At 39.7% G+C, this 23,906-nt stretch overlaps 1 protein-coding gene across 1 annotated transcript in view; it reads right to left on the minus strand.

The window, feature by feature from the left end:
• Positions 1–23,906, minus strand: part of dnah5 (dynein, axonemal, heavy chain 5) — a 298,393-nt gene that overhangs the window by 59,846 nt on the left and 214,641 nt on the right. The window contains exons 62-64 of the mRNA XM_060825297.1: positions 14,112–14,247; positions 9,593–9,909; positions 1,030–1,185 (exon numbers count right to left, since the gene is read on the minus strand). Coding sequence (XP_060681280.1) covers positions 1,030–1,185; positions 9,593–9,909; positions 14,112–14,247 — 609 coding nt within the window. The remainder of the gene's footprint in view (positions 1–1,029; positions 1,186–9,592; positions 9,910–14,111; positions 14,248–23,906) is intronic.

Raw genomic sequence — 23,906 nt, forward strand, 5'->3', positions numbered from 1 at the left:
AGCGATGTCAGGCTCATTGATCTATAGTTCCCTGGCTTGTCCTTACCACCTTTCTTAAATAATAACACCATATTAGCCAACCTCCAGTCTTCCGGCACCTCACCTGTGACTATTGATGATGCAAATATCTCAGCAAGAGGCCCAGCAATCACTTCTTTCACTTCCCACAGAGTTGTAGGGTATACCTGATCAGGTCCTGGGGATTTATCCAAGACATTTCACATTTTAAGACATCCAGCACTTTCTCCTCTGATATATGGACATTTTTCAAGTTGTCACCATCTATTTCCTATCTATTTCCACATCTATTTTCTATATCTTCTATATCCTCTTTCACAGTAAACACTGATGCAAAATACATATTTAGTATCTCCCCTATGTCATGCGGCTCCACACAAAGGCCGCCTTGCTGATCTTTGAGGGTTCCTATTCTCTCCCTAGTTACCCTTTTGTACTTGATATATTTGTCAAAACTCTTTGGATTCTCCTTAACTCTATTTGCCAAAGCTGTCTAATGTCCTCTTTTTGCCCTCCTGATTTCCCTCTTAAGTATACTCCTACTGCCTTTATACTCTTCTAACGATTCGTTCGATCTATCCTGTCTATACCTGACATATGCTTCATTCTTTTTCTTCACCAAACCCTCAATTTCTCTAGTCATCCAGCATTCCCTACACGTACCAGCGTTTCCTTTCATCCTAACAGGAATATACTTTCTATGGACTCTCGTTATCTAATTTCTGAAGGCTTCCCATTTTCCAGCTGTCCCATCACCTGCAAACATCTGCCTCCAATCAGCTTTCAAAAGTTCTTGCCTAATACCGTCAAAATTGGCCTTTCTCCAATTTAGAACTTCAACTTTTAGATCTTTTCCATCACTATTTTAAATCTAATAGAATTATGGTCACTGGCCCCAAACTGCTCCCCCACTGACACCTCAGTCACCTGCTCAGCCTTATTTCCCAAGAGTAGGTCAAGTTTTGCACCTTCTCTAGTAGGTATTGAAATCTAAGAGTTATATCGGCTTACCTTGTACATGGAACCTGTTTTGATGAAATTTTTCTCCAAAACATTATCAAGTGCCGGATCCAGCTCCTCTCCCACATCTTCAATAAGCAGTGGTCTGCCAAGAGACAGACTATCCTCTAGGTGGTTTCTGAAGTACTTGTGGTTTAAGGAAGTAATCTAAAAATATAACATCAGAAGTATATTAAACCACATTGTGTGTATTTTGAATTTAGTTTTCAAGTATTTTACATCAATAACTTTTCATACACTCTAACAAATTTCTGTGCATTCCTTGTTCACCTGTTCTACGGTTGTGAATACGTAAATACTTGGAGTCAAAATAGTAACTCACTAGGTGCATTCACAGGGACCTGCTACAATCATGCATGATATGGTTTTGCCTCTGCACAGTATTTCACCTGAATCGGCCATGCTTGTTATTCCCCCTTAACATAAACCAGGTGTGGATACTATAGTATTGAATTTTCCAACAGATTTTTATTATCCTATTCAGACAATATATTCTTCAGGCATATCCATGTCTGGACTAACATTAAGCTATTAAGTTAAATACAGCAGCATGTTCGCAATAGTGTGTCATGCTTCAGGTTACCCCAGTTAATATGGAATATGATATAATTTATGCTCTTGGGTCACAGTTTATGATTGTGATGATATTATGAACATGTAAAGGTAAACTGTAATTCCTACTCTGAGGCACAAAACAAGGAAAAATCCAGGGATGATGATATCATTTAGTTTATAGACTTAGTGGGTGCATTTGTAATAGAAAATTCTTAAAGTGTTTTCATATCTTTTTATGATGGAAAGGTATTGGTGAATTTATGTCCTTAGAAAGAGAAGGGTTGCCAATGGTGTAGATTGTGACCCTGCATTATTCGATGTTTAATGTCTGAACCAAATATTCCAACTTTTAGGAAAACCTCAACCAAAGGTACCATAATTGCAGTTCAAGAAAGGTATTATTCTGCTCTAATGCATCATCGAAATCAACCTGATGTATAAGAAGTGATTCAAAAACTGCAGTATATGAGTGATACGCTATATGTCTGAAGAATTTAAAGGAAAGTTACAGTTGATGGAAATCTGAATTAACACTGCAAATGATGGAAAGACAAGGCTGACACGTTAAAAGTTTAGCTGGGGACCTTGCATCAGAACTGATGAAATGGTTGAATCAAAAGATCAATTACTTCCAGATGTCATTGAATTGGCTGAGTATTTCCTCCTTTTTTGCTATTGCTATAAATATACTGTTGGAATATATCTGGTAGTACTGGAGCAATTGAGGGAAGTAACGGAATTTCGCAGGGTAAATCACACAGCGATAAGAGAGCATGTCTAATTTTCTGTCATATAAATGATGAGGCAGAAAGTCAGAACTCCCTGCAATGGTGCCTGTACAGTTTTGATGGAGAGACTGTGCCCAGGCAATGCAGTACACAAAAGCTCTGGAACAACAAAATTTAAAGAGAAAACAAAGATGTTTAATTTCCTTACAAGTCTAACAAATTCAGAAATTGAAATACTTGCTTTACAATTGTCACACACATGAATTTCAAATTAACTCAAAGGCTAGTTTTCTTTCATTAAATGTATTGTGAACTTTGACAGCAATCAGGGGAATCAGACTTCTTCACTGTCCATTTTGATATTAAATCTGTGAACTTGATGGTTTTCATTTTAAGGTAATGCCTGCTTGTTCTGGAATTTCCTATCAGAATAAATTGTTTCTATCTACAATGCCTAACCTTTAGTTGTTTTAAAAATCACAGTTACATTAATCCTTAATCTCCAATATTCAAGGGAATATAGCCTAGTATATGCAATCATAATTTAACCTGTTTAATGCTGGTATCATTCTGGTGAACCTGAGTTACACCTTCTCCAAAATAATACATCCTTTCTGTTGCCAGAACTATATGTAACACATGGTCTTCCAGGGCTCAGGATAGAGACAGCTAGAAATTAGGAGCTGGAGTAGGCTATTCAATCCTTTGAGCCTACTCCACCATTCATTATGATCTTGGCTTATCATCCAACTCAATAGGCCATGCCCACTTCCCCCCCATATCCTTTGATCCCTTTGGCCCTATGTGCTATATTCAATTTTTTTCATGAAATCATAGAATATTTTGGCTCAACTGCTTTCAGTGGGAGTGAATGATAATGGAGGACATGGACTTTTTCTGTATTAATGGTGTTAAAGTAGAGGTGGTCAAGAGCTTCAGGTTCCTAAAAGGAAATATCAACAACAATCTATCCTGATGCATCCATGTTGAAGCTACAATCCAAGAAAGCATGCCAACACCTCTACTTTCTCAGAAGTCTAAAGAAATTTGGCATGTTCACAATGACTCTTACCAATTTTTATAGAAAGCATTCTATCTGAATGAGTCACAGCTGGGTATGGCAACTGCTCTGCCCAAGATGGCAAGAAACTATAGAGTTGTGAACGAAACCCAGTCCATCATGGAAACTAGCCTTTCTTCCACTGACTCTGTCTACAATTCTCACTGCCTCGATTAAGCAGCCAACATAATTAAAGACCCTGTATCTCAGTACATGTGACAAGAATAAATCAAATCATTCATTCATTCAAATCATTCCACAGGCTCACCACTCTCTGGGTGAAAAATATTCTCCTCATCTCAGTCCTAAATGGTTTACGCCATATCCTGAGACTGTGACCCCTGATTTTGGACTCCCCTGCCATCAAGAACATCCTTCCTGATTGATCCTGTCCAGTCCTGTTAAGAATTTTATAGCTTCTATGAGATCCCAATCATTCTTCTGAATGGCAGCGAATATAATCCTAATGGATAACCTCACCCATAATGCAATCCCACCATCTGAGGATGTAGTTTGGTGAACCCTGCACTCCCTCTATAGCAAGAACATCCTTCCTCACATAAGGAGACCAAAACCACAGACAACATTCTCGGTATAGACTCGCCAAGGCTCTATATATAGAACATAGAACAATACAGCGCAGAACAGGTCTTTTGGCCCTCGATGTGAACTAATCTAAGCCCATCACCTTACACTACTCCATCATCATCCATGTGCTTATCCAAGGACTGTTTAAATGCCCCTGATGTGGCTGAGTTAACTACATTGGCAGGCAGGGCATTCCATGCCCTTACCACTCTTTGAGTGAAGAGCCTGTCTCTGACATTTGTCTTAAATCTATCATCCCTCAATTTGCAGCTATGCCCCCATGTACAAGCAAATGTCATTAACCTAGAAAAAAGAATCTCACTGTCCACCCTATCTAATCCTCTGATCACCTTGTATATCTCTATTAAATCGCCTCTTAACCTTCTTCTCTTCAAGGAGAACAGACCCAAATCCCTCAGCATTTCCTCATAAGACCTTCTCTTCAGACCAGGCAACATCCTGGTAAATCTCCTCTGCATCTTTTCCACTGCTTCCACATCCTTCCTGTAATGGGATAACCAGGATAGTCCAAGTGAGGCCGCATTAGCATTTTGTACAGTTGCAACATGACATCACGGCTCCGGAACTCAATCCCTCAAAACCTAACACACTGTATGTCTTTTTAAAGGCACTATCAACCTGGTGGCAACTTTCAGGGATCTATGTACATGGACACCAAGATCCCTCTGCACATCCACACTACCAATAATCTTTCCACTGACCCAGTATTCTGCCCTCCTGTTATTCTTCCCAAAGTGAATCACCTCACATTTATCTGCATAGAACTCAATTTTCTACCTTTCAGCCCAGTTCTGCAGTTTTTCCAAGTCTCCCTGCAACCTGCAACATTCTTCCATACTGTCCACTACTTCACCAACTTTAGTATCATTTGCAAACTTACTAACCCATCCACTTATGCCTGCATCCAAGTCATTTATAAAAATGACAAACAGCAGTGGTCCCAAAACAGATTCTTGTGGCATACCACTAGTAACCGGACTCCAGCCTGAATATTTTCCATCAACCACCTCTCATTACCTTTTTACAGAAAGCCAGTTTCTAATCCAAACTGCTAAATCACCTTCAATCCCATGCCTCTGCATTTTCTCCATTAGCCTACCATTTGGAACCTTATCAAAGTCCATGTACACCACATCAACTGCCCTACCCTCATCCACATGCTTGGTCACCTTCTCAAAAAACTCAATGAGGTTTGTGAGACATGACCTGCCCTTGACAAATCCACATTGATATTTCCAATTAAATTGTTGCTTGCTAGATGATTATAAATCCTACCTCTTATAATCTTTTCTAAAACTTTTCCTACAACAGATGTAAGGCTCACTGGTGTATAATTACCTGGGTCATCTCTACAACCCCCTCCCCCCCCCTCCTTGATCAAGGGCACAACATTTGCAATCCTCCAGTCCTCTGGTACTAAATCTGTAGACAATAATGAGTCAAAGATCAAGGCCAAAGGCTCAGCTATCTACTTCCTAGCTTCCCAGAGAATTCTTGGAGAAATCCCATCCAGGCCCAGGGGATTAATCTACTTTCACACCTTCTATAATTGGCAACACCTCCTCCTTACTAACCTCAAGCTTTTCAAGTCTAATAGCCCATATCTCAGTCTTCTCTCTGCAATATTCTCCTTTTCCTGAGTGAAAACAAATGAGAAATATTTGTTTAGCACCCTTCCGATCTCCACAGGGTCCACACACAACTTCCCACTTCTGTCTTTGAAAGGCCCTATTCCTACATTCTTCATCCTTTTATTCCTCACATATCTATAGAAAGCTTTTGGGTTCTCCTTTATTCTACCTGCTAAAGTCTGCTCATGTCCCCTCCTTACTCTTCTTAACACTCTCTTTAAATCCTTCCTAGCTACTCTGTAACTCTCCATCGCCTCATCTGAACCATCTCGCCTCAACATCATATAAGCCTCCTTCTTCCAAATGACAAGAGATACAATTTCTTTAGTAAACCAGTTTCCATTACCTTATCACTTCCTCCTTGCCTGACAGTGATATACCTATCAAAGACTCAAAATAACTGTTTCTTAAACCAGCTCCACATTTCGATTGTCCCCATCCCCTGCATTTTGCTGCCCCATTCTATGCCTCCTAAGTCTTCTTAATCGCATTATAATTGCCCTTCCCCATCTGTAACTCTTGCCCTGTGGCATGTACCTATCCCGTTCTATCGTTAAACTAAACGTAACTGAATTATGTTCACTCTCTCCAAAGTGCTCACCTACCACTAAATCAAACACCTGGCCTGGTTCCTATAATTGCAGCAAGATATCTCTATTCCTATACTTAAACCCTCTCACTATGGAGGCCAACATACCATTGCTTTTCTTACCACCTACTGTACCTGCACGTTTATCTTCAGTGACTGGTGTACAAGGACATCCAGGCCTTGTTATGCAATCCCTTCTCAATTTATAGCCATTAAGATAATAATATTCCTTCTTGTTTATGTTATCAAAGTGAATACGGTCACATTTATACACATTAAACTGCATCTGCCATGCATTTGCCCACTCTCAGCATATTCAAATCACACTGAAGCATGTCTGCATCCTCCACACAGATCACCCTCCTACCTACCTTTGTGTTATCTGCAAATTACATTTATCTCCATAATCTAAATCATTAATATATATTGTGACTAGCATTCGGAAAAAGACTGGTTTACTCCTCCTGTTTGTTTTGTGTCTGTCAATCAATTTTCTATCCATTTCAATACATCACCCCCAATTCCATGCACCTTAAAATTACACATTATTCTCTCATATGGGACTTGTCAAAAGCCTTAGATTTGTCAAGCATGATTTTCCTTTGTGACTCTGTCCAATCCTGTCACTGTTTTCCAAATTTTCTCCACTACTGATGTCAGATTCACTGGCCTATAATTCTAGGTCTTCTACCTGCCTCCCTTCTTAAATTACCTTATAATCTGTAGGAACTGTTCCTACAGAATCTTGGAAGATGTAGTCACTATTTTTAGGGTCACTTGCTTAAGTACTCGGGGATATAGATTATCAATGCCTGGGAATTTATTGACCTTCAATACTGTCAATTTCTGCAATACTATTTCTCTACTGATACTGATTTCCTTCAGTCCCTCTCTCTGGAGTTACCCAACATTTTTGGTATGGTTTGGGTCCTTCTTTGTGAACACCACACCAAAGTGTATATTTAGTTAAGTAGTCACTTCTTTGCTCATCATTATAAATTCCATGTTTCTATGTTTCTCTTCACCAGTCTTTTTCTCTTCACATATCTATAGGAACTTTTCCAGTCAGTTTTTATGTTACCCTTGAGCTTCCTCTTGTACTCTCCTTTCTTTGATCAATCCCTTTGTCCTCCCTTGTTGAATTCTAAATTACTCCCACTCCTCAAGTCTGTTGTTTCTTCTGGCCAATCTGTATGCCTTTTCATTGAATCTGATACTGATTTCACTTGTAAGCCATGATTTGACCACATTTCTTGGTTTACTTTCATGCCAAACAGGAATGAACAGTTGTTGCAGTTCATCCAAGCATTCCTTTAATGTTTACCACTGCCTTTCCATCTTAATCTCTTTAAGTTACATTTCCCAATCTATCGTAGCCAACTTGCACTTCATACCATTGTAGTTTCCTCTATTTAGATCCAGGAACCTAGGCTCAGAATTATTATGGTTACTCAACACAAAGGGGCCTCACATAACTAGATTATCAATTATTCCTTTTTCATTACAAAATACCCAGTCTAGGACAGGCTGTGCTCTAGTTGGTTCCTCAACATATTGATCCAAAAAAAAATTATCCCATAGATACTCCAAGAATTCCTCCTCAAGTATTGTTATTAATTTGTTCAATTTATATGCAGATTACAAGTCACTCATAATACGTTTAAAAGTTGAAGCAGAACATGGGAAATTATAAGCTGGTTAACCTAACTTTATTTGTTGGTAAGATTTAACAGTCCATTATTAGGGATGAGAATATGGAGTACTTGAGAGTGTATGATGAAATAGGACTGCCAGCCCAGCTTCTGTCAAGGGAAGGTCATAATTGCCAACTGCCAAATCTGTTTGAATTTTTTGAGGAGATAACAAGTAAGTTAAACAAGGGAGAGCCAGTGGACATAATATATTTCAATTTCTAGAAGGCCTTGCACATCATGCTGTGAAATAAGATAACAGTCCTCGGTATTAACAGCAAGGTATTGGCATAGACAGAAGATTGGCTGACTGACAGAAGGCAGAGAGTGGGAATAAAGAAGTCTTTTTCAGGATGGCAACCGGTGGCTACTACACTTCCCTCGGGGTCAGTGTTGGGACAACAATTATTCATGTTATACATTAACAATCTGGACAAAGGAACTGAGGGCATTGTTGTTAAGTTTGCTGATGTCACAATGATAGGTGGAGAGACAGGTAGTCCTGAGGAATCAGGGAGGCTGCAGAAGGACTTAGATAGGCTAAAGAATGGGTAAAGATGTAGCAGATGGAATACAATGCGGGCAAGTGTGAGGTCGTGTACCCTGCTAGAAAGAAAAGGCATAGAATTTTTTATAATTGGTGAAAGACTTTGGAAATATGAAGTAGAAAGGGTCTTAGGAATCCTTATTCAGGATTCTCTTAAGATTAGCATGCAATTCAGTCACCAGTTTGGAAGGCAAATGCAATGTTCGTAATTTATTTTGAGAGGGGTAGAATATAAGAGTAGGAAAGTACTGCTGAGGCTAAAACCTCTAGTCAGACTGCACTTGGATGTGAGCAGTTTTGGACCCCCTATATAAGGAAGAATGTGCTTGCCTTGGAGATTCACAAGGATAATCTTGGGGATGAAGGGCTTGTCATATGAGGGATGGTTGAGGACTCTGGGTCTGTACCTGTTGGAGTTTAGAAGAATGAATCTGTTTGAAATTTACAGAATACTCAGAGGCCTGGACAAAATGTACTAGTCAGAGAGACTAGGTCCCTAGGGCACAGCTTCAGGGTGAAGGGATGAGCATTTAGAACAGAGACGAGGAGAAATTTCTTCAGAGAATGATGAATCTGTGGAACTCATTGCCACAGAGGGCTGTGGAGGCCAAGTCATTGAATGTATTTAAGACAGAGATGGATAGTAAGTTTTTCAGTTAGTAAGGAGATCGAAGGTTATGGGGAGAAGGCAGGAGAGTGGTGTTGAGAAACATATCAGCTATCTAATGGCAGACCAGACACGATGGGTCAACTGGCCTAATTCTGCTCCTTATGGTCTTTTAATTACAGATGTTTCTTTATTGATTCAGCCCTTTGAGTTAAAAGCTAACATTCCACTAGCCTTTGAATTAATTTTAGTAGTAAATATACTGAAAGGTGCATAATCAATGTGGGCTTGAAATCTCTTGATAAGAAATATAGCTGGTTTACTTTATGAAGAATTGGATTTTTTTGCAACATGGTGAATTATGGGCGATTTTCAATCAATTGCTTTTGTGAATTTGCCAAGTAAAAATAACATGCTCCACACACATTACACCATGCTAGACATGCACCAGTTATAAAACGTTTAATGATATAGATAGATAAACCATAAGTGGTAAATGAATTGGTCATATATAAGAAAAAAAGAACATTATAATACCTGAAGTTCATTCTTAACCTCTTTGTTCTTTATCCATATCTTGCTCTGGTTTTGTGGATCAACTAGCAATGGGTAACGAGCTGCTTTCGTAACAATGATTCCGTTCTGGATCGACAACTCATCATTAGGTAAACCTTGTAGGTTCCATTCACCAATTGTAGGAATGTCAATTAGCATTTCTGTAAGGTTCAAGTTGCTGGCAAAGGGAATCTTACGAGTATTCATTTCTTTCTCCCAATCCCTCAAAAGCAAATTACGGAACTCTTGATTAAATGGCCCTGAATACGACAAAAAGGCAGTTGCCAATAGCACATCACCTGAAACAACAAATCAAAAACATTAGCAGTTCAGGTTCTTTGCTTAATATCTCAAAGCACGTTAATAACTTCAGAGTTCTTTTGCACTTCCAAGAGAGGAAAGCAACAGTGTGTAAAATACTTTAGTAGAGGGAAGAAGGGTTGTAGATGTGAAGCGAACATCAGCACCAAAATGATACAAAAAAAAATCTTTCATTACTTCAATACATCCCAAAAAAATCTGATACTGATGAGTTCTTTCTATAACAATGCCAATGAAGGGATATGAGTTCAAAGAAGATTTACTAGAATGATACCAGGTGTGAAGGATTTTGGATACAAGGAAAGATTCAAGAGACTGGGCTTATACTCCTTGGAGCAGAGAAGATTAAGTGGTGACCTTACTGAGGTGTCCAAAATTATGAACAATTTTGACAGAGTAAAGAAGGATATTCTGTTTCCACAAGTTGGTATGTCAGTAAGTAGGGGTCACAATTTCAAGACTGTCAGCAGGAGAGCTAGGAGTAAGATGAGGAGAAACTTCTTTACTCAGAATGTCGTTAGAATTTGGAATGTGCTGCGTGGGAGAGCGGTGGAGGTGGATTCCATAGGAGGTTTGAAAAGAGAGCGGGATATATATTTAAAAGTGATGAAGTTAGAGGGCTATGGAGATAGGGCTAGAGAGTGGGACAAGCTGGGAGTTCTTTCAGGAGCCAGTACAGACAGGATGGGTCAAAAGGGCTCCTTCTGTTTTGCAAAATTCTATGACGCGATGATAATCCAGTGATAACTCCTGTGCTCGTCATCAAAATAGTGGTATGGGCTCTTATACATTCACTTGAGGATTTGGGGAGGCTTTGGTTAATGTTTTCTCTGACAACTGACCTGTAGGTGTAGTTGGCGAGCAACTGCATTGATCCAAACACAAGAATCTGCAAGACACATTCTTAAAGTGAAGGAATTAATCCAAAGACCTTTTAAAAGATAGTTTCTACAGGATCCTGTAGGAGCATTTTTCCCTGTTAGGGAATGAAGACTTGGGAGGCAGACAGGATGCAGGCAGGTGGATGTTTATTCATGCAGAAACTGGTTAAAGCAGGGAGAGGGCCAAAGGATCTTCCCTGAATTGGCCTCGACATGCAAACTCAATTATTCACTTAATCGTTGGCTCAGATCAGAAGATAGATCAATCACACACTTTAACACGTACAGTAAAAAGCAGTATTTTATACATTTCTGTATAACAATGATTATATACAATGTAACTATAGTGCTTCCTCCTAATCCATCCATCCAATCCAGTAAAACACCCAATCAATGACAGACACCCGTTTGACTAGCCTCAGCTTCCCATGATTTCATATTGTTTAACAGACTGCATTATCTCTAGGCTTTGGAATCTTTTGATGCATCCTGTTCATTGATATTCCAAAGTTTACTGCTGTACTCCTTCAGGCCTATCAGGCTGGCTTTATTTGTAGAAAGGGCATCTCATGCACTGTCTTTATGAAATTCAGTTATTACTCATACATTGCCCACTGTCCTAATTATGCGCACAAAAATACAAAAGACAGTTAGTTCCAACTAGTTCCTGTAAGATTTATAATATTGATTTTTGTTATGAAGTTAGTTATAAAGTGTAAGGTTAACTACAGCTTTTTCTACTCTTAGTACTTTGAGCTGTAAGCAATCTATTTTGTTCAGGGCGCAGGAAGGTATTTCCTGAAGCTAATTAAATTTCACATCTAGGTCTAAATACCTTTTCTTTAATACTTTATTAAGCATTGGTTATATGTTTTTTATATGTTAAAACTATCCTTATGATTCCCAAGGGAATTTATAAATAACTATTGCAGAGTAACTCATTTCAGGAGACAACAAGAAAATAACATCAGCTGTTGTTCTGGTAATGACTTAAGGAGTTGACTGGAGTTATTTCATGCTTGGTGTTCACTCATTCACTGGACAACTACTGTTCCATTGTGAGGGCTATGATTAGTTGCTTGACTATTTTAGAGACATGAGTTGAAACATGTGGTGCTGGAAAAACACAGCAGGCTCGGCAGCATCCAAGGAGCAGGAGAATCGACGTTTCGGGCATACCCGAAACGTCGATTCTCCTGCTCCTTGGATGCTGCCTGGTCTGCTGTGTTTTTCCAGCACCACATTTTTCAACTCATGTCTCCAGCATCTGCAGTCCTCACTTTCTCCTATTTTAGAGACATGTCCTTACCAGCACTGTCTGGAATGGGGTACTCATGGCCTTGATGTAACTTTATTCAAACATGTTGCCATTTTCTTGAATTAAAGGCTGGAACAGACTATTAGTCTTACTTATCCCCTATCAGCCATCATGTGTGTTAATCCTCAGGCAGGCTGCCTCTTTTTGTTTGGCAGCCATTTTGTGTGAGCAGACATGGGCCATTTTGTTACGAGTATGTACAGTACACCCCTCCAGATGCACTTTGTGAATGGGATTTCCAGTGCAATGAAGAGGAAGTAAAAGCAATTACTTAATACCCCAGCTCTGGAATATCTAGAGTTGCTCCAAAGTAATGTATATGATGCACCACTGAAGGGGTTCAACTTAGGACTGGTGGAGAGAAGAAAGGGGTAATTCTTATCCTTCGCATCTTAGTTTTCTGTGTCTATAATCAATAGACAGAGTGCCCAATCAGAGGTAACACTGAAGAGGCTGGTGCTAGAGCTTACGTCAGAGGTCTTTACATACCAGACAGGTTTGTCAGGGCTCATGGGCTGCCACAGAGTAGAGAAGACAAAAGTGTCAGGTTTCTTCAATAGGACTCTGCCCTCACCCACAACCAATCCCAGCCAGGGTACTCAGAATGATATTTAAGATCTGAAGCAGTTGCAGGCCATCAACAATGGAACAACTCCTCTTTCCTTCCTTATCCTCCTTTCTCCCAGTTCAAGAGTCAACTCTTGCTGAGCAGCCTCCAGACCAGAAAGATCACTCAGACCAGGTAAATCAAAGGCATTCCCATCATTTTCCTCCCCTACAGCCATCACTCGCCCACACTCCAGACCCACCCAATCACTATACAAATCATTTTTGCAAACTGCTTCTTGATTCATATCTGCACAGCATACATCGTGTAAATGCAGCCTTATTCTGGATTAACAGCCTGACTTGATACTGGGTTGAAGCTAGAGACACTATAGAAAACGAAAGTCTCACTTCACTTTGTTCTCAAGACAATTCAGTCCTTCATGCTTGATTTATATTTATAGATCTTAGCTCCAATGCAAAGCTGAATGAGCACTAAACCTGAAGTGAGAATGAACCATTAAGCTTATTACAGTGTGCTAACCTTAAATTATATTCAAAAATTATGATAAAGATGCTGTTGAAATAAAATCCATTGTGTATTGATTAAAGAATGCTGCTTTGTTGTTTAATTTTGTCAGTTGCAGTGCCAGTTTAGTACACCATATTGATTAATTTTGCAGAGAGTCCATTATCTAGTGTGCCCAATTTTAATGATTCCAATCAAATTTATATTTCTCCAGCAAAGTATTAATATTCATGTTATTGATTTTACAATGTTATGAATTATATTATTCAAGCAATTTTTCCCCAAGTTGTGTGGTAATGCTGATCTTGAGAATTGTTGAAAAAAATACACGTTTCCAAGCTTTCCATTTTGCACTCATCTGGACAAGTCATAAAAATACCAAAGTAAAAGGCAAATACTTTATATTATAAAGGAGGTGAGTACTAATTGGTTGGCAACTGAAGTCTAATTGGTACAGGTTTTACTATGGATAATACACCATTCAATGATGATAAAAAGTTAACTGTCTGTTTTTGTGTAAATTTTAAACCTGCTGAATTTAAAATTTAAACAAGGCCTGAGTATTGCCTATCATTCATCAATAACCATGTATTATCCATGGCAACACCTATACCAGGGTCCACATGCCAATTAAACAGCAATCCCTTTTAATAACATATAAATCTTGATTTTTCCCTAAATTGGTCTTCTTGCAAATTGTCCTGAGTGTAAGACAAAAACTTTAATCAAATGTGCATTTTCTCAGCAATATGCAAGTAATTTCTTTTTAAGATTCTGTCAAGAAATGCAGTAGAGAGAGTGAAGCACTGTGCTTTTACATGTGACATATCTATTTTCCAGAAGGTAGCAAGAATAAACTGGATGAGTACAAAACATAATTCAGTGGTCAGTGAAGTGAGTTCTTACCGACAAGGCGTTTGGTCTGTGCTGAGAACTCTTTACTTTGTTTAGTCCATCGTTCTTTTTCACCTGCCAGCCCACTGATCAGCGTGGAAGCAGTCTGCATCTTGTGTCGGCAACGTCCGGCATCCTCCAACAATGCCTGACAAGAAGAAATGTTTCAATCGTACGTCACACTAACAAGCATGAATAACCTCAGCTTCATAATACTACCAAACACCAAATAATCTCCTAAAAACATGATGCCATGAGCAATCGTTGCTGTTTTGGGTTGCATGAAGTAGGCACCATATCAGAAGCACAATATTCAGAGTTCATCTAAATAATTCTGACAAACTGGGAACTTTGCCATTACAAGTTTGTGTTTGTAAAGACTGTGGTCTCTCCTACTAATGACATCATCGTACAGATATAATATGTGAAAGCGATGGTTGTAAAGTTAAAGTCAAATGAAATCTGAGACATTCTGACTAGTAGACATAGAAGTCCCTAAGGGGAGAAAGTGAGGACTGCAGATGCTGGAGATCAGAGCTGAAAATGTGTTGCTGGAAAAGTGCAGCAGGCCAGGCAGCATCCAAAGAGCAGGAGAACCAACGCTTCGGGCATGAGCCCTTCCTCATTCCTGAGGAAGGGCTCATGCATAGAACTCCCTAAAGCAGAGTATATTCTCCACTCTGGCATTCTTCAGAGCTTCATCCAAGTATCACTGTCTCCACAGAGGTCAATAATGTTTAAAAAGAAATTTAAGTTTCCAGTCAGCTGCTGAAAGGAAGACAGGCGACTTTAACACAAGACTAGAACTAAATTTGTGTACGACTAATAAAAGAGAAATAAAAACACTCTGTTGTGATATGGTCTCTTTAGGTACTAGGGGTGGAATCTCATAGGGGTCCAAGCAATGTGGACCATGGTGAGATTTGTGATAGAATTAGACAAGGAATCCATTGAGACCAACCTCAACATAGAGAGCATCTTGCTTCATCCTTTATGCATTTCACAAGCAGCATGGCAAGTTTCTCACTAAGCAGCAACAAGTTGCCAACAAAGAGGGACTATTACTTTTTACATATCTGGTAAAAGGACAAATTTACCTCATTAATATTTAGATTCCCATCATACCAAATGTGGCAAATAAGCTGGACATCAAAAATTCTCACAAGGAAACCAAAGCAAGTATCTGACGAATTCAGCTCACAGTTCGCTCCAAAGTCCCTCCATGCTGGACACCAATGATTTAGGGCACTTTCCATGAACGGTGGTTACATATATCCCACACCCACGGATACTGACACCTAATACAGGCCAGCCTCTAGGAACCCTCACTCTACATCTACCATCCACATACAGCACGTTTCTGCACTTCAGTGTTGCACTGACAACTGTTATTGCAACGCTACCCAAGGACATTATGCATTCACGGTCTGGACTGTGCTGCATTTCTCTTACAGCCCACACACTCTATGCTTATTTAGATGTTCATAGCATGGCTGCAATAGTTGCATTGCTTTTGTGAGGTTTGCCTTCTCAGCCAGAAATGCCAGGCTCATAGTACTGCTGTATTGCCTTGCTTTTTGGTACAGGCACAAGACAGGAAGCTTGTCGTGATTGTCAGTAGATCTCAGTCAGCTCTGGGGGATAGACTTCTGTCATGGCATCCCAATACAATAAGTCAACGGCAGCTTCCAATACCAGTTCAAAGGGTAGAAAAAGGTAATTCAGCCACATGAGGCAGTTGTGATGAGAAGTTGAAATCAGGAAACCCACCACCTGTCTTAACATTTCCTCCTCTATCAAGGGCTGTTTTCCTCCTCGAATGAAAGACAGGTAGGAATTAAAGGAGATGAAAGTGGGTAACACAACTGAAACTTTTGGTGTAGGTGAGTGAGTAAATAGGCAGCATAGAGAGCATGCAGGGTTAATGTTATCAGAGGTAGTGATGGATGAGAGAGTGACAGAAGGTGAAGACTTGGTGGGAGGTGGGTACAGTGATAGACCGTGAGGTTTGGTGGGAGGTGGATACCGTGGTAGACTATGAGGCCTGGTAGGAGACTGGTACAGTGATAGACCATGAGGCTTGGTGGGAGTTGGGTACAGTGATAGACTCAGAGGCATGGTGGGAGGTGGGTACAGTAGCAGGATGAATTGAGCAAGAGCTATCAGGGAGAAAATGGTGGCACTTACACTGGCAGAGTGGAGAAGATTGACCTTCTTCCTTCTTTGGGCAAATCTACAGACAGCTGAGAGAGCTTTAACCTAGGTGGCATGGACAAGGCTGGCATGATCTGGTGTTGTAACCTGCACTGATGGTACTTCCAGCCTTTTCAGCAGGACATCCAGGAATCTTCCTACAAAGACAGGTGATTTCCCCTTCTCTGCCATGTTTGGGATAAATGTCAAGAAATTAGCTTTAAACTGATTGTGCTTATCAGGATGCCAAATCACCTTTTAAAAATGACACAGATGCAAGGGATGCCAGTTAATGCCAGGATATCTGACAATGGCAAGTTATTCTGGGAGCAGTGCATGGTAAAATGGGGTTAGGCTCAGATATAATGGATCGCATAGGCATGGGCTAGGTAATTAATGCAGCCCATTTCTTCTTGATTTCCTTTTTGATCCATATGTGCAGTTTGCTCCTGGGCTTAGATTTGTTATCAGGCTTGCCAAGTATTTGTTCATTCCACATGTTTAATATCTTTGTGTTGTCCAAAGCCCATTTTATGTACATCTGAGGTTGCACAGACATCACTTGCGCTCCAAACCATAGTCACCTCATGAAGAATTCTCATGGTTCTAAAGTTCCTTAACTCTGGAGTCTTCAGACACACTTCACAAATATATTTTATACTGACCTAGAAGCAGACTTTCAAAATTTCCAGAACCTGTCCACAGTGATTCATGGATCCCAGAAGCTTACTTACATTAGTTTCCATTTTCAGTCAGATAACCTTTAAGCTCAGAATTGTTGATCAGAAAGAGCTCTCTCTTTTGAGCTTGGCTATCCCTCAAGTCAACTCACTGTTAGTAGAGTCCCTCAGTTATCAAAGCTTTTAAACATTTTAGGAGTACAGAAAATTTCATTGAATTCTGCATGAAAGAAATGTTCAGCCAGGGTCCAGAGAAACCTAGAACTGAACCTTAATTTGGTTTTCAGCTAAGTCAGAGTCATGTCGAGAATATCCCCCATGAGGTCTAATGTGTTTTGTCGGCATATCTTAAAGTGTTTGTTGAACAGACAGAGAGAGGTGCGCGGCTTTGATGCAAGGCTCCAGAGCTAAAGCACATTAGAACTAGAAGAATTCAGACTCAAGGGTGCGAGTGGTACCTAGGCTGAACTGGACTCCCTTCAAGGAAATTTGAAGGAATAATCTTGTCAAAAGTAAATGGGAGAATCTCAACCCTTATAAATATCTTTGGAGCAGAACCCAAACCAATTGGTTAATGTTCCATTTTTTGATAAATATGTGACTTAAAGTCTTGTCAGCTTCAGTCGAGCAGGTGCACAAGGAAACTTGAGTTGAGAAATTTAGCTTGGATGACAAGCAACTGTGTTCATTGTACTTTTAATATTTTTAACGGAACTATTTAAGATCTCATGTAATTACTAGTGTTCATGTTCTTTGATTTTTGCAGAGTATTTTTTTTTAAAACAGTGAACCTTATGGCTTCATTACTTGGGTAAACACCTGGGTTTTCATATTTTCAAAAAAACTTACAATTCCTTACCAAGACCATAAACATAGCTGATACTTTAAACCACAACATAGAACACTACCTTTCTACTTTTTGCATAAACTTATTTTATACTGACCTAGAAGCAGAAATTCAATACTTCCAGAATCTGTCTAAGGTGATTTATAGATCCCCGGAGTTTACTGATGTTATTTTCCATGTCAGCCAAAGAACTTTACATCTCAGAACTATCTCTTACAGTTTTTTTCCTGCCAAAATTTCTTCCTTTAGACTCATTTTAACTCTTGTGGTATTTTCAAATCAATTGTGAGCTTCCATCTGTATTCCTGAGTAGTTCACCATAGTGTCTTGCTGTCTATGGTGCTCTCTTTTCTCGGGCTCCTGATAGAGTAACTTGTCTCAGAGTTTTAGCGCTATCTTAGAAACACTTCTCATTTTAAACCCCATCTTCATTGCAATGTGAATAACATGAGCCTTGTATCCAAACAAAAATGCTAATTCACTATCTTTGAAGCATAATTTTAAGTTGGCGAATAAATGATGAGTTTAAGGTACAACTGTTTACAACCCAGTATTGTCAACATTTTTATGAGACTTTAGAAACTGCCAGTCTAGCCACTGTTAGTCCCTCTATCAGACAAAAATTGTGTTTCTTTACTCTCAAACAGTACACTCACTTTCCACTCTGCATCCACAGTAAATGAATGCATCAGATGGTATTAGTTTGTCACAAGCTTTACTCACTAGGGTGGCACCTTTTGGAGAAGCACTGGAGGCTCACATCAACGCTACATACTTAGTTTTCAACAGCCAATTTTGTGCTTTTATATGCTGAGTCTAATGTCAAAAGGAACATTAGTCTCCTCGAATTATATTTATCTCTGGCACTGTCTCTCTCAATATTCTGAGAAACATTTGTCTTTTCATTTCTGTTTCTCCCTCAGCATAAGTAGTGTCCTGTTCATTATTGATCTGCTTAACACACCTATATCTCTGGGTGCTTGCAAACAAAAGTTTGCTGTCAAACTTGATTTTGTGGAACTATTTATAAATATCAGCCAAAAAAGTGTTGCCCTTATTTAAAAGCTTTCTAGGTGGGGCCTGATCCCCGAAGTAATGTTATTTTTAAATTCCCTTATTAACAACACCTTTCTAAGATTTTCAAAATACCAATGCAGTTTTATAGCTCAGTACCACCAAATAAAACACCATTTTTCTGAGCAAATTTCATAAAAGTCTGTTTCTTCGGATTGCTAAATCTTTGTCGGTAAGCTTCTGGGACTAACTCAAACACAGTAAATACAACAGCCTTAACTGTATCTTAGTTTGTAGACTTCCATGAGAAAAGATTAAACAAATCTCCAATACTTTTCCCATCAAAACAGTCTAGTAATACCACCAAAATTAATTTTAGCTACAGTAACTTTATGGCTATTTTCTCAAACAACACAAATTCATTGCTACTCCTTCCTCACTGAATTCAGGCATTAGGCAAACATTTCTTGCCAAATCAAAACTAGAATTTCAATCTGGTCCATTGTCAAGCCTGCTTACTACTTTTTATTCATTTAATCACAATCTTCTGAATTTGCAATTCATTCTTTTTCATTTCTTCTTCAAAACTCTTTTCTACCTTCTTTTTAGGATGTTTCCCTTTTAAAAATTCAAGTCTCCACACTTTCAGTTCCCATTGTTTTTCCACTTACCTCTCTTTTGAGTTCAAGCTTTCTTTCCATTTCTCTTTTTCCTTGAACTCACCATTGCTTTGTTCTCTTTTTCCAAATCATGTTGTTTCATTTGTAATTTAATCCGGGACAGCTCAGCCCAGATTTTATCTGGATTACCTTTTTCAAGGTTGTCATTTATACAAATGACTTTGATGAGAATATAGAAGGCATGTTTAGGAAGTTTGTGGATGACAGCCAAATTGGTGGCATTGTAAACCGTGAAGGTTTTCTAAGATTATATGCAGATCTTAATCAAATGGGTCAATAGGCTGAAAAATGGCAGATGGAGTTCAATCTGGATAAATGTCAGATATTGCACTTTGGTACAAAAACAAGGATGGGGCTTAAACAATTAATGGTAGGGCCTTGGGAAGTGTTTTGAACAGAGGGACCTAGGGGTGCAGGTACATAATTCTTTGAACTTGGCTTCACATATGAACAAGGTGGTTAAAAAGACATTTGGCACGCTTGCCTTCATTGCTCAGTCCTTTGAGTATAGGAGTGGGAAGTCATGTTGAGGTTGTACAGGACACTGATGAAGCCTCTTCTGGAATATAGCGTGCAGTTTTGGTCGCCCAGTTTTGGGAAGGATATAATTAAGTTGGAGGCAGTTCAGAAGAGATTTATCAGGATGTTGCCGGATATGGAAGGATTGAGTTATAAAGAAAGGCTGGATAGGCTGGGACTTTTTTCACTGGTGCATAGGAGGTTGAGCGGCGATCTGATAGTTTATAAAATGATGAGTGTTATCGATAGAGTTGATGGTCGTTGTCTTTTCTCTAAGATGGGGGATTTTAAGACTAGAAGGCACATCTTTAAGGTGAGAGGAGAGAGATTTTAAAAAGACACAAAGCGCAAATGTTTTACACCAAAGGTGGTTTGCGTGTGGAACGAACTTCCTGAGAAAGTGGTGTATGTGGGTACAATTACAACATTTAAAAGACATTTGGATAGATCCATGAATAGGAAATATTTGGAGCGACATAGGCCAGAGGCAGGCAGGTGGGTCTAGTTTAGTTTGGGATTATGTTCGGCATGGACTGTTGGACCAAAGGGTCAGTTTCCATGCTGTATGTCTCCATAACTCTTTTGAGCCAATACCTTCAATATTTCTCAATGTATGACCATCTATTTGGAAATATATTTCAAATTTCTATGCTAGTCTTCAAATTAACACATTTTTAATTGTTGCAAGGTAGTTAAAGGCAAGATCTTTCTTTCAAGAAATGTTCTAGCAATAGAAAAGCCATTTCAACTTTTCAATAAGTCAAAGTGAAATCTTGTCTGTTTAAGTTCTGACCAAACCCAATGTACCTGTCTCAGCCTGTAGATTTGAAATCTTCAAGACCACTCAATTTGGTATGGTCGCCATGGAACCTGAGGGAAAACCTGAGCTTCCAATTCATTACTGAGAAAGGATGTCACAACACTATTTTGTTTTCAACACTTTAGTGGAACAAAAGACTTGAAGCATTATTGACCAAACATTATCTTTGGTGGCAACTGATACTGTATATCCCCAAAAATAATCAGTAGTCATTTTCGTTTGGCATGAATTTACTTTATATTTTACATAGACATTCAATTCTCTCTGAACTATTCCAAGAATAGCTTCTGAGGATTTACCATCTCTTTCCCTTTTTCAGGGACTTTTAACCTTAGAACACAGTCTCTCACAGTGAGGTTTTCTCCCCAAAGATTCTTTTTCTAGCAAAAGTTAAATGAATCGTCCAATCTCATTTTAACTCCTCGTGAATTTAGCCTTTTCAAGCTGAGTATGAGTTTCCGCCTGGATTTCTGTACGGTGAACCACAGTGTCTTAGAGTCATAGAGATGTACAGCACGGAAACAGACCCTTCAGTCTAACCCGTCCATGGCGATCGAATATCCCAACCCAACCTAATCCCACCTGCCAACACCCAGCCCATATCCCTCCAAACCCTTCCTATTCATATATACCCATCCAGATGCCTTTTAAATGTTGCAATTGTACCAGCCTCCACCACTTCCTCTGGCAGCTCATTCCATACACGTACCACCCTCTGCGTGAAAAAGTTGCCCCTCAGGTCTCTTTTATATCTTTCCCCTCTCACCTTAAACCTATGCTCTCAAGTTCTCCATTCCCCCACCTAAGGGAAGAGACTTTGTCTATTTATCTTCTCCCTGTCCCTCATATTATAAACATCTATAAGGTCAACACTCAGCCTCCAACATTCTAGGGAAAACAGCCCCAGCCTGTTCAGCCTCTCCTTATAGCTCAAATCTTCCAACCCTGGCAACATCCTTGTAAATCGTTTCTGAACCCTTTCAAGTTTCACAACATCTTTCCGATAGGAAGGAGACCGGAATTGCATGCAATATTCTAACAGTGGCCTAACCAATGTTCTGTACAGCCGCAACATGACCCCCCCAACTCCTGTACTCAATACTCTGATCAAAAAAAGGAAAGTATAGAAAATGCCTTCTTCTATCCTATCTACCTGTGACTCCACTTTCAAGGAGCTATGAACCTGCGCTCCAAGGTTTATTTGTTCAGCAACACTCTCTAGGACCTTACCATTAAGTGTACAAGTCCTGCTAAGATTTGCTTTCCCAAAATGCAGCACCTCGCTTTTATCTAAATTAAAGTCCATCGGCCACTGTCCAGCACATTGGCTCATCTGGTCCAGATCCTGTTGTAATCTGAGGTAACCTTGTTCTCTATCCACTACACCTCCAATTTTGGTGTCATCAGCAAACTTACTAACTATGCCTGTTATGCTCACATCCAAATCATTTATATAAATGATGAAAAATAATGGACAAAGTACTGACTCTTGTAGCACTCCACTGGTCGCAGGCCTCCAGTCTGAAAAACAACCCTCCACCACCACCCTCTGTCTTCTATCTTTAAGCCAGTTGTGTATTCAAATGACTTGTTCTCCCTGTATTCCATGAGATCTAACCTTGCTAAACAGTCTCCCATGGGGAACCTTGTTGAATGCCTTATTGAAGTCCATATAGATCACATTTTGCCCTCATCAATCCTCTTTGTTAGTTCTTCAAAATACTCAATTAAGTTCGTGAGCCATGATTTCCCACGCTCAAAGCCATGTTGACAATCCCTAATCAGTCCCTGCCTTTCCAGTTACTTGTACATCCTGTCCCTAAGCATTGCCTCCAAGAACTTGCCCACCACCAATGTCAGGCTCACTGGTCTATGGTTCCCTGGCTTCCCCTTACCATCCTTCTTAAATAGTGGCACCAGGTTAGCCAACCTCCAGTCTTTCGGCACATCAACTATGACTATCAAGGATACAACTATCTTAGCCAGTGGCCCAGCAATCACTCCCCTAGCTTCCCACAGAGTTCTAGGGTACGCTCGATTAGGTCCCGGGGATTTATCCAGTTTTATACGTTTCAAGACATCCAGCACTTGCTGCTCTGTAATTTGGACATTTTTCAGGTTATCACCATCTATTTCCCTACATTCTCATCCATGCCAGCCAGATATCCCAACTTAACCTAGTCCCACCTACCCTACCCAAATCTCTCCAAACCCTTCATATTCACATACCCATCCAGATGCCTTTTAAATATTGCAGTTGTACTACCCTCCAGCACTTCCTCTGGCAGCTCATTCCATACACGTACCATCTTCTGCGTGAAAAAGTTGCTCCTTAGGTCCCTTTTATATCTTTCTCTTCTCACCCTGAACCAGTGCCCTCTAGTTCTGGAGTCTCCCACCCCAGGGAAAAGACTTTTTTGATTTATCCTATTCATGCCCTTCACGACATTATAAACCTCTATAAGGTCAACCCTCAGCCTCTGACATGCCGGGGAAAACAGCCCTAGCCTATTCAGCCTTTCCCTGCAGCTCAAATCTAGAATTGCATGCAATATTCCAAAATTGGCCTAACCAATATCCTGCATAGCCGCAATATGACCTCCCAATTCCAATACTGAATGCTCTAACCAATAAAGGAAAGCATATCAAATGCCTTCCTCTCTACCCTATCTACCTGTGACTCTACTTTCAAGTGTATAAGTCCTGCTAAGGTTTGCTTTCCCAAAATGCAGTACTTTGCATTTGTCCAAATTAAACTCCATCTGTCACTTCTCAGCCCATTGGCCCGTCTGATCAAAATCCCATTGTAATCTGAGGTAACCTTCTTCGCTGTCCATTACACCTCCAATTTTGGTGTCATCTGCAAACTTACTAACTATACTTCTTATGCTCCCATCCAAATCATTTACATAAATGATGAAAATTAGAGGATCCAGCACCGTCCTTGTGGCAGTCCACTGGTCACAGGCCTCCAGTCTGAAAAACAAACCTCCACACCACCCTCTGTCTTCTACCTTTGAGCCAGGTTCTAAATCTAAATGGCTAGTTCGTGTT

The sequence above is a fragment of the Hemiscyllium ocellatum genome, chromosome 5 (genome assembly GCF_020745735.1).
Source record: "Hemiscyllium ocellatum isolate sHemOce1 chromosome 5, sHemOce1.pat.X.cur, whole genome shotgun sequence".
In the NCBI taxonomy this organism is placed as follows: domain Eukaryota; kingdom Metazoa; phylum Chordata; class Chondrichthyes; order Orectolobiformes; family Hemiscylliidae; genus Hemiscyllium; species Hemiscyllium ocellatum.